Below are 12620 nucleotides of genomic sequence, written 5' to 3'. Positions count from 1 at the left end.
CAGAGGGCAAGTATTTCTGCTAGTGTATATAATCTACATATATCCACATCAAATCAGCTTCAAATGTCAGAAGTTAGAGTAAAGTTTTTCACGAACTTCTTCTGTGTAACAGATTGCCGTTAGAGTATCAAGTGGTCTATATCAGATGTATCTGAATCCTTTCTATATAACAGTAGAGTTTAGTAATAAACATCAAGATACAGTTTAACCAGAACTTTTAACAGGGTATCTTTACAATAAACAAATATCTTGATACAACTTGCTCGTGTAAATGTTTCAAAAATTAACCACACAATTCTGTACCTTTGATACTTATAAATTAATTCATATGAAATATTTTTGTTGTTTTTATAGATTCACGATGAAAGTAGTTCGGAAGAAGAAGGTGAAGTTGACGACAGTGATGATTGTGTACTGAAAAGTCAAGGGTAAATATTTGTTCGTATGCTAATCTTGTAATTAAACTTAACTGTATTTCTCTTTTCAGAAGAACCACTAATTAAAGCTACAGTTTTTAGTAAATCAATTTCTGAAAAATAAAAAGTTATTCGTTTGTGTTACTTTATTTTTTAATGAATATCTGAAAATATTTGTTTAGTAACATGATGTATTTAGTTTTGATTTATAGAGTGAATAACATTTGTTTTTGTAATGATTGTAGTAATAATCTTATACAATGGAAATTTTTGAAGTGTACTTTCTAATGATATATACATATTTATGTGTTAGTAAAATATAACAAAGAAACAGTTCAATGTTAAGTCTGATCGAAAAAAAAATCCTTTTATTCTGTAAAGTTCAATTTTGTTGATAAATCCTCATAGGGAAATGATTGAAAAAATAAAAAGTTTCTTGTCATTATAAAAGTGTCTGATAAATGTTATCATCATTTTGGTGCTTCAGAAAATAACACTTAAGACTGTGTATTAGTATGACTAAATTTCTTTTCATCTTCTGTTGTTTTTTTTAACAGGAAACAGCTGTTGTGTAACATGTGGCACATTTCTTTTTTATGTTTAGGCTTCTTATGTGCATTTTTTTTCAAGGTTGAGGCTTATTTATAAGTAATTATTAATATGTCATCACTGACATAAAGTTTTTTCTTTCCCTAACAGCAAAAATTGTCCACTCCATCACCTATTATACTCTTCTATGAATTATCCTATAAATTGCTGTACACAGTTGTTAAAACGTTTTGAAATTTCCGTCTTTAAGCAGTTATAAAGAACACATTTACTTCTATCTCAAAAATTGAAACAAATTATGGTTTCTTTCTCAGTCTTGTTAGAATACATAAACGAAGCAGCAGGCAGTCTGTATCGACCCTAAGCTCCGAAGGCAACCTGTCCGAGGAGGAAAACACCAGTGAATACTCGAGTAGCCACTGTACAACCAATGACCTCTTGTCCAGCCTTTCGAACCCAGACATTCCACACCATCTGGACCAAGAGAAGGATGGACATTCCTCGGAGACCTTGGGCATCAGCCATCGCCACAGTATATGTGGAATAGACTCTGCTTCCATTACGTTCAGAGGGAAAAATCAATTGTCAAAGCTGCAACGAGTAAGTTAGTGTTTTCTATAAAAGGCATTAAAGATATGAGTTTGATTATATATTGGAACCAGTGAAGTTTTATTTCTGGTCAGAGTATAGAATTTGTATATTTGGTTAATTGGTATTTATGGAAAATTGAACCAAAGATCCATCTATTACACAGCTATATCCTTATTGTTATATTGAGGTACTTGGTGTGGTTTATTGCTTTTCTACTCCAATGGTAGAAAAACTTGGAACTTACAAAGAAGTTAGTATTATCCGATAAATACAGCACTTATGCTGACAACTATAAAATCACAAACTTTTCCATCACTAATACAGGTAAAGTCACTATGACCATCAAGTATAATAGTTCATAGTGCTGTAGTAGTAGTCAATCAGTATCCTGTGTTGTTTTAGGAAATTCTGTCTGATATTTTCCCACCTACAGAATAAACTGTAACTGAAATGTTCAGATTAAGATTTTTATTTTGGTATAAACTTTATTCATATTTGTTTTTGATAAAGAAATAAACAAAAATCCAAACTCCTAACCCTAACGTCAGTTCTTTGCCCTTCAGTTGTAATTTTTGGTCTGTTCAAACTTCCCACCTGCACAGATAAAAATTGTCAACATTTAAATCGTTGCTATGAACAGTAGTTTTGTTGCATGTTTGTTGGTTGTTTCTAAGTCAGATAGTTTGAAAACAGTGAATTTGTTATGAAAACTAAAATTCGACTAGCTGCACATTTTTGTTTTGCGATTTTTAAACTTATAAAGCTAAACATGCTCTTTGTAAGTTGGAGTTATTTTCTTTCTCACAATTTATTTGCTCTTCAGTACTTTTATGGATTTTTTAACTTTTAGTTAGTAGATTCAGAAGCCTCACTTTGGTCACATGCTTTCAAATAATCTAATTATACCATAATTTTAGTTTGTTGTATGTTACAAAAAGAAAATAAATAAATTTTATTGTTTTTTATTGTGCTGAAGTAATGCTTTTGACTTTACAAAAATTCCCAGTGTTAATTTCAAAGTAATGGAGCCTTATTGTGGACATAGTCCTAGCATGGTCTGAGATCATTGTTAGGTAAAGTCCAAACTGGAGGAACTGTATGTAATATTTTTAAAGTAGTTCAAAAGTAAATTTTGTAAATAAAATGAATTCTATATTTATATTAGTTTTAATTATATCTTATTCAAAACTTCTTTCCACAAAGTGAACTTAGCACATGACCTCATTAACCTTGTGACTGCATTCTTACTGTTCTAAAATATATATATTTATTGGAATTAAATAGATTAAAAAAGAAATAATCTGGCTGTATAAATTGATCTAAGTGTTGCACATAAACTACTTTTTTTTTATAGAACAATTACTTATTTTGTTAAATGGATAATTTAACAACAAAACTGATGATTGTGACGAATCTTGAGTCACAGAACTTGTGTTCTTAGAAAAGGCGTGTGAGAAACCTTGCTTGTAGGGCCAATGTAGCATAATGACATAGAACATAGCTATGTGATGTAATGATTTTGTATTAGAAATAGTAAACTTATAAATTTATTTTCAAAAATGTTTGGTGGTCCTTCCGTTTTATGTTGGGAGAATTGAAGTGTCTATATTTCATATATATTTACGAATATGAATGGTAGTGCACTGTAACCTGATCGGAAAGGATTAAAATGTTAATAATTAAATGGAAAATGAAAATAAATTAGATTCAAGAATATGAATAACTAGGAAATGTCTTAAAAGTGAAAGTTGTTAACATTGTTAAGTAGTTTCTATGTGATAATGTTATATGTATGCACAACTGAGATTAGGCTTATTTTCAACATTATAGCTTGAGGTGGAACTGTCGTTTTCTTCTTTCCTTAAAAACAAATATTTTTCTGTGACATTACCAAAATAACTCCAGGAATTCTTATGTGCATGCAGATAGTGTAATTAATTAGCTTGTATGTGTAGCCTGTAGTCACAGAGACTGAAACTGAAATGTAGGAGTTAATAGACACTGGATTTGTTGCAGGTGTTTTTTTTTAGAATGTTACAAGTTGTTATGAATTCAAATTACTAATTGCATGTCTATAGTGTCAAAGTATTAAGTCAAACTTCATTGGATTAAAGTATCTAATATTTTTGCATGTTCTGTTCTATTACTTAATAAATTTTTTATGTAGTTTTATAAACCACTGCTTTGCAATGTATGTTACACAAAAGTACCCAACCTTTAAAAATTAGAAGTTTTAAGGTGATTTAGAATGTATTTGTTTTAGTTTGGTTTTCTAAAGAAATTTGTTTTTTTAGGGCTCACTTCCACCAATCGCAGACGTGTACAGCTCCCCAGCCCTGTCTCATGGTTCCTCCTCTGCATCAGAGACCGAGAGTGTATCTGACATCACAGTAGCGACTGCCTGTCCAAACTCTCGGGGAAACACAGAGACTACAGTGTGGTGATAGTCTTCTGGTAACAGTAACAAACAGAAAGGTGAAACGCCTTTCTTCTCTTGTGTTCTCTCTTCTTATTTGAAGCTTCTTGTAATATACTGTACAGTGGAGAACTGAAACTGTTGGACAGTATGATGGACATTAAGTAGTGCCTGACTTGATTGTTACTTGTGTAAGTCAGACAAAAATGTTATATTGCTCTTTACGAGTTCTGTAATTTCAAGAACTTTCTGCATTTATAAAATATCCTGTTAAAAACGAGAAAGAAACAAGCTCTAACCATTTCCCAAACAGAAACAAATGCTTAAGAAGTTGAGGCATTACTTTTAGTTCATATTCTAGATCATCTTGCGAGTCGTTTTATACATATCTTAATTTATTGATTTGGTTTTCAGTGTGTGAGTATATTAAAAAAGAATTGACTATGTTTGAAGTTATAATGATTGCTTAACCTCCTGGTTCTTAGCTAGCATTCCTTTGATAAGGATGCGACTGTTGTAACCAATGCCTGCCCTATGTGAAAAATGTTTTTTATCTGACATATTGAACAACTTTTTAAATTGATGGTAGTTTTATAGCATTCATTTTTTACCACTTTAGCAGTAAAAAAAGAAGATACGTTGTATTTTAAAGAATGTTTTAAACCAGTGAATTAGGTAAAAACCAGTCGATAGCTAAGCTTGCATCTTTACAAGAAAAGTATTTAATTTTCTAAAACTGTTTATGGAATTGTATTAGGTTTTTCTCATTCATTTAATAATAATCATATAAGTTATACTTACAGTAGCAAGTTTGTTTCTGTGGATACACTAGTCTGGTTCATAAGAAGGTTATCAACTCACTAATTACTGTTTCACCAGAAGCTCATCTCTTGTGTTGTGATGCATTATTTGATTTGTTTTTCACCACTTATAACTGAGTTTTGACAGTTTTTGTATAAATATTGGAAATTTCAAAAGTTTAATGACAATACAAGATGTTTTGGATTTGTTTGAACACATTTCTATTCACGTATTGCATAAATTTATATTTTTCACAAGAAGCACATCAGAATAATCAGTTAAACTCTTTCCAGGCTATGGGTTTGACATATTTAGCTTTTTCAACTTCTGTTAGGAATCAATTAACTAAATTACTTGAAATTTAACAAAACTTCTTGAATATAAATAGTCTTTAGTTCCAACTTTAAAATTATTGTATTTGATTTAATTTTCTATAATCTTTTATGCTGTGAAATTTTGAAAACGTTTTGAGAGACATAGTTTAAAAAAAAACATTGAAAATACTCTTTCTTCTTAGAGTTGGAAGTTTCTTTGTTGTTGGCCAGAAAGAATCAGTTTCAACTTGTTTGATATAAATTCTAAAATATTATTGAAAACTTAAAATTATTTTTTTTCACTTAAATTATGAAATTTGATATGCAGGTGTGCACTTGATACCTGAAAGGTGGTCAATGGCCCGGGAAGGGTTAATGGATTATAATACATTAAGCTATAAATAAATCCTGATTTCATGTGAAAACATTGTATATTTCAATTACAGTATTGCTAGGGTTCTTGTAGGTTTTGGTATAATGATAATTATCATGTATTTAATTCTAAAGAGATTTTTGTTTTCATCTTGTACCATAGTGTAATGACATGATATTGTTTTTGTTACAAAGTCATGCCTTTGTTTAAACTTTTTTTTTATATATACATTTTTTTAATTATTTGCCAAAAAAAAAGGTTTTAAACGTGTGTCAAACGTTTTGTTGTTTATTTACATAAATGTCATAACTTGTATTATTTGTTTTCATTCTTCCAATGAAGGTTGTACATTTTTTAGATTATGGGTTTCAAAAATACCTTTGTATATTATGAAATATGACCAACCCAGGTTATTGTTTACTTTCTGTATAATCAGGTGGCCAAGAGAGCTGAAAGGTCATGTTGACATCAGAGCAGAATGGTTTGGCAGCTAACTTGACTCTTCATAAAATTATCATCATTCTACTGTAAATACAACGTGTGTAGTATCTGTACATTGAAATTAAGTTTGATAGCTAAATCAAAACTCAAAATGACTAGAGTAAAACTACAAATGATTTCCATATTTTCTTTCAGACTTTTCAATAACATTAGGGTCTACAATGCTAACATTCAGGGATCGATACATGTGGTGGGCATAGTGCGGATAGCCTATTGTTTAAACAAGTCCTTCAGACTAGTAACATGGGAAGCAGTCACAGAGGGAAAAAGCTTACAAGAGAATATGCCATGTTTTTATTTTTACAGTATGGCCAAATCCAGCAAAGAACCATAGTCATCTCGGTCGTCCACAACAGTCTGTGAACTTCGCAAAAGAAGAGGATTGTAGGAAATATTTGAAGCCAGTGGTTATTACAAAGTCCTCATTCAACAAGCCAGTCATCCTAAGCAGGTTTCAGCAACAAACTTCACACAAGTAAAGATTATGGCTATCCTAATTCATTGACCAAATATGTTGCACCACTGGAAGATATAAAATAAAAGTAGCACAACATTACATTAGCAAAAACCACACAGTACAAAAATAGTAAACGAATTGTACATTGTCTAAGTTGTAGATGTGAGACAATTAATGAAAACAAGGATAGAAAAAATGCTTATGAACAAAATCTGAGAATTTTGAAAAAAAATCAACTATCACCGATATGTCTGGGAATGGTGTGGAACAAATATCAAGAACCACATTTTGAAACACCATGAAGAAACTGTAATGATAGGAAAGATTGGGAGAATAGAGACTTTTATCCTTTGTGAATAATTTGCTATAAGCAGATTTGATGTATACATAATTTTATGATATTTTTTTTTTTATATTTATTGAACTATAAGTTTTTAACTGTGTGCCACATATGAAGTGGAATGTGGTTCAAAGTATTGTTTTGTATACTGTTGTTGGTGAACAATGTAAATATATCACACTCTTCTTTAGAATCTTCACCATGGAAACCAGTTAAGTTTCACATCTTTATTTGTTGGAGTTAGAAGAAGGTTATAGCATGCTGCCGAAAACTTGTGTGAAAATTTAAAGAATGTCAATATGTGGCTTTCTCTTGTAATCTTTTTCTTCAAAAAGGATTTTTATTCCGTAATGTTATCATTTCTGTGGTGAAATCAAACACCCCATTTTTATACTTCTCTCAATTCCATTTTTTTAAAATTGAAAATCCAGAATTTTCCGTAATTACTTAATGTTTATTGATTGCCATTCTACCAAATAAAAGTATACCCTGATATTTTACTGTTATTCCTTCAAATTAGCCCTATTATTCTTTGATGTGCAGTTGGAAGTCTTGTAATTGTAGAACTTATAGTTCTAAATATTGGTTTCGTTTCACATACCTCTTTGTTTACTTGTACACAGTATCACTGAAGGTGTTTCTTTCTCAAGAATTAGAAAATATGGTTTAAAAATAATTAAATTCAATCAGTTCAGTTTTCAGGATTCTTATATAAAAGCAAAGTTTGTCTGTTGAAAGTATGTATAGCAGAGTGGCTTTAAGAGAAATGGTGTATACTTGTAAGGTTACTTGGTGTTTCAGCTAACACTCACCACCAGGTGAAGCACTCCAAAATCTGGCTTGTCCTTTTTTTGATGTGGAAACAGTAGTGAAAGTGTAGCCTTTAAATAAAACAGATGTACTTAGCAACATGCATCCTGTCTCTGGCTTAAGGAGCTTAAACCTTGTGCTTAAATAGAAATAAAACTGTATAATTTTATGCTTTTTTAAAATTATTTTCAATGCTAGAACTTTACTAAATTGGCAAGGTATGTGCATGTCATAAATGGCTTTTAAAGATTAAAAAACTTCTTAATTCTTAAAAACTAGTCATTTATGAGAGCTAGGATTGGCATATCAAGGTGTTTTAAATATACATTTTATAAAAGAAAAAAGGTATTAAAGTTTAAAATCCATAAATAATTAGTATTTAAGTTATAAGTGTTCTTGTTATCTTGTCCTAGTGGCTCTTACTAGGAAATGATGTATTTTTTTGTAATTATGTCATTGAATTGAGAGATGTACTATTTTATTTCTGTTTATTTCAGCCTGTATTTTTTTCCTTATGTTTTTACTGTAATCCTGCTTCAATGGATAAAATTATTTTTAATATTAGCTTCAGAATTACTCTAGAATTAATTCCAATCTATTGTTTATGATTTAACATTGTTTCATCTAAATTTTCAGAAGTTTCGTTACAGTGAAACACTTGTTTGTGGAAAAATTATTCTGACGTTGTCTGGCCAAATGCCCCTTCTCTCTGAGAATTGTTTGTTAGCTGGTGATTAGAAACATTAACTTATTTCTGACTGTATAGTTGTTCTTTATGTATAAAGTAGAGGAACATCTATATAGATAATAGAATTTACTTTGTTACAGAAAATATGTGGTTTAAATCACGAAGCTATCCCTGTAACAGACATTGTCTGCCAACAGTATTGATTATAACCTGGCGGTACCAGGAGTCATCCTTTTTTGAAGAAAGTAAAACGAGTATTTTTAACATTCCAGATTGTAATAGATTTGACAAGGCTGGCAATGTTTCAATAGATGTGTGTAAATATGTATATATTTAGTGGAAATTAATTTCTTCAGTATTTTTTAAATTTTATTTGAGATTTTTCGTGAAAAAGTCAATACGTAAGGGTTTCTAGGAATTTCAAGAACTTAGTTCTAGATTACAGTTGCTTTCTGGGATGGAAAGAAAACAACTGTGAAACTTTATCAGTGACTTTTTTTATTATCTTAACCTGGTCTATTTCACTGAAAAAGTAGAGCATATTTTTATCATTGTTGGGTAAATTCCCCTGATATTCTATTTCGGTTCAATATTTCTGAGACACCTACCATAAGAGACTGGTGGAGAGAAAATGAATTAATGTGAGAGCATTGTTAATAAATTGGCAGATTCTACATGTTATAGATGTATCAGACAAGTACAAGAATATAAAGTAACAGCTAATAAGGATATTGTAGCTAACCATTGTTGATATTGGTGCTTAAAGTGGCGGAAATGATTGTTACCGTTGAGCAGCAATCTAACAGTTGGTAAAGGTTGACAACCTAATGCACAAGTCGTGGTTAGAAATCACGTGTATAGTTTTAAAAACGTGCTGAAACGAAAATCATCAGCTGAAGTTTCATAGTTTTGCGTCTTTGATTCCATTTTGAATGTCCACCAAACTAAGAATCAGAATAAAAAAAACAACTAAGTTGTGAATTTATTTCAGCTTTCGGAAGTCATTAATGTTAGCACTGAAAAACCTGATGAAACAGGAAAAGACCGTATAAAACAGCAACAGACTATAACTGTAAAGATCAAAATAAAAACTAATTAAGTTGTGAAATTATTTGGAAGTCATTATTTGAAATCTCAACAAAAGTGCAAAATTGTCTTTGGTTTTATTTGTTTGTGCTGCAGGCTCATTTATCGAATAAATAAGTATTCATATCTTTTATACTTGATTTGGCACACAAATAATTTTAAAAAAAACCTTATGGACTTCCTCAAATAGAACCGTAACTATGCATTTGAAAAGTTTTGTAATGATGGAATTGAAGAACCTGTTGTGGTTGTTTTGAAGGTTAATGAACATTGACGGCGAGTTTTAAGTGGTTACTCCTACTGGCTGGTTTGTGTTGTTTCAGGTTGGATAAAAGAATATGCAACACCTGTTGGATGGACTGTGATGAAATTAAAAGGGAAACATATTAATTCGTGTGTGAACGTTCACTGGATATTAGTTTTTTGATTCAAGCTGTATGTTAATTCATGTGTGAACGTTCACTGGATATTAGTTTTTTGATTCAAGCTGTATGTTAATTCATGTGTGAACGTTCACTGGATATTGTTTTTTTTTTTAAACTATTTGCAACCTAAAATAATGTATACTGAACACCATTCTTGAAAACTTCCATTGTTTTCTTTAAATAATTCCTGCTAATTTTAATTACTGATTCTGTGAAGTTGCAGGAAATGGAACGGTTTTTACCATACGGTATTATACACTAATCGTTTACGTGTTCGGCCATTTTCATGATCCTTTACAACGTGATGGTCGTTCTATACCCTGCGATGCTGGCCTACAGAAAGGACGGAACAGATCATTTTTTAGGTCTGATGTTATCAGTTAAATTGATACACCATACATTTCAAACCATTTTTTGACGAGTTTTGATAAACTTGTACCACCATTTAAGTTCTAAACTGTGCCAGGTTTGAGGAACCCATTCCAGTGGAAATTTGATGTTTCATCAATTTGTACACGTTTTCTAATATTTTTTACATCAAAGCATGACCATGATGATCTCTAATCGTAGTGAAGGGGGGATTTTTCATATCAAAACAGTTACTTCAAAGTTGATTCACATTCCGACAAGTTCAACGTGGGGTAGATAGTTGATACTTCTATTAGTGTTTCATAAAGAAGAATTAATAGAGTTAAACTTTTTACTTTGTCATTTCCCTGCTTATATTTGTTGTGAGATTGAAAACTAAGACCAGTTCTAATTGTAAATATTTTGACATTCGTACCTTTGTCACATTACTGTGGCGAGATTACATACACATATGATTATGGCATGGTTGTATTTTTATATAGAGCCTCAACCTATGTGGTAAAGTTGTTTGGTTACTTATACTCGTACGTAGTTGACGTTGTGATCTTGACTCTTACATTCCCAGTGTTAAAACTTGTATAGCTTTCATGTTGAATAAATTAATTATTTGAAGTTGATGTTGTTTGTGTTGTAAAAAAAACAAAAAAAGAAGTACACCAAACATGTTCTCCCTTTCAGCCGTGGGGGCGTTATAATGTGGCGGTCAATCCCACTAGTCGTTGGTAAAAGAGTAGCCCAAGAGTTGGCGGTGGGCGTTGTTGACTAGCTGCCTTCTCTCTAGTCTTACACTGCTAAATTAGGGACGGCTAGCGCAGATAGCCCTCGTGTAGCTTTGCGCGAAATTCAAAACAAACAAACTGATTTTTATTAATAATTATTCCATAAATATGCCAGGAATTCATTTCATGAATGATCTTAATTCTGATTGCCTCACAAAGGATTTTACCGACGTTAGACTGCCTGGGCTGCACTTTTCTGCCTCTTTATTGGTCAAGCTTGATTTCGCAAAATTTATTTATTTCAGTTAGCTATGAAATGTGAGGTTAAGGTAAACTAGGGTGGGGTGGTAATACTTGCCTCGTAATTTTTGACAGGCTATGCGCTAATTATTAAAATATTAATTGCCAAATAATTCATAATAGAATAAGTTGGGTTTTTTTTTTCTACAGAAAATGAATATGCCTCTCCTTCTGTAATTAATTGTTAATCCTAAAAATGTAAGTTAAGAAAAAAGAAAAGAAAATTAGTTTAAAACAATAACAGCAATTAATTGTTAGCCCTTAATGCTCTGGAAATTCATAGGATTCTACAAGTGTAAAATTATAGAGAACGTTTTTTCTTTTATTATAATGAAAAGCCTGATAATTATTATTTTTTAAACATACTAATTTGATCTGTAAACTTTTTTATGTAACAATGAGGTAGCGACAAGATTACTTTTTGTAGTGTTCATAAAATTTCACTTTGTTAAGTCACTTTTACATGTGTAATTACACACCCGACTATGGCCTGATAATCAGTGTATCGAATTAAAAATTCTGAAGTCTCAGATTCGAGACATGGTACTATCAAATACGCTCATGCTTTTATTTGAAGGGGAGTTATAAATTCAACACTCAATCTTGATCCTTGGAGTGGGGAGCTCCTCCGATCTGGTCATTTAACTCGTGAGATTTAAGATGACAAATAAACAGTTATATTGATATAAACGTGACCATTAGTACTCGCGCGCAACTTCAACATCAGGGCTGTAATGTAATATAGTCACAGCCATTTTCCCTATAATCTGGTAGAAATTTTCGTGCAAATTACACAAAAGGGCCATTTATGAACAGCCAAAAATGTATTTTTAACTGATGGACTGCGGGAGAAGTCAGCCAATTAACGCAGCACCCACTACCAGCTCTGCATTATAGTGTACCCATGGGCCCCCAAAGAGCGGAGCACGTTTTTGCATCGAACATTCGAATTCAAAGAGGTCCCACTATTTTTATTGAATGTAAATGAACAAATAAAAATAAGAGAAAAACGTTTATGATTTCAGGACTCGCTTTCGTGTGATAAAGTATCTTGACGTTCGACGATAAATCACTAGGATTTTACTGATTGAGCAAACATACACCTAAACCAAAAGTAAACAGTGGCCAGTGACAACTGGTGAATCGAACGGTAGTGTGGGTTTCATGTTTATTTTTAGCAATATAAACGGCTAACATGTTGAATAATTAAGAATGTAAAATTAGCAGCTGCATATTCATCAAGTCCTATGTAAATACAGGTTCACTGTAGCGAGTAAAAGACAACACACCATACAGATGTAAACCGTATAGTGTCTGTTTACATCACAGACTGATGATCATTAATTAATTAACACAGCACGTACATGTCTTTATAGATGTTGCGTGCAGACTCTTTTATGTCTTTATTGGGGAATGTATGTGTATTGTTACGTCTCCGTTTGTTAATTAACTTTCCGTAACTTCG

The 12620-nt window shown here is 31.5% G+C and overlaps 1 protein-coding gene across 1 annotated transcript in view; it reads left to right on the top strand.

Moving 5' to 3' along the window:
- Positions 1–5659, top strand: part of LOC106469512 (mitogen-activated protein kinase kinase kinase 12-like) — a 27673-nt gene extending 22014 nt beyond the window's left edge. The window contains exons 13-15 of the mRNA XM_022398051.1: positions 355–428; positions 1280–1565; positions 3851–5659. Coding sequence (XP_022253759.1) covers positions 355–428; positions 1280–1565; positions 3851–4000 — 510 coding nt within the window. The 3' untranslated portion in view covers positions 4001–5659. The remainder of the gene's footprint in view (positions 1–354; positions 429–1279; positions 1566–3850) is intronic.
- Positions 5660–12620: the final 6961 nt, after the last annotated feature.

Source organism: Limulus polyphemus, unplaced genomic scaffold (assembly GCF_000517525.1).
Source record: "Limulus polyphemus unplaced genomic scaffold, Limulus_polyphemus-2.1.2 Scaffold3521, whole genome shotgun sequence".
Classification (NCBI taxonomy): domain Eukaryota; kingdom Metazoa; phylum Arthropoda; class Merostomata; order Xiphosura; family Limulidae; genus Limulus; species Limulus polyphemus.
This window is presented reverse-complemented; position numbering and strand designations above follow the sequence as displayed.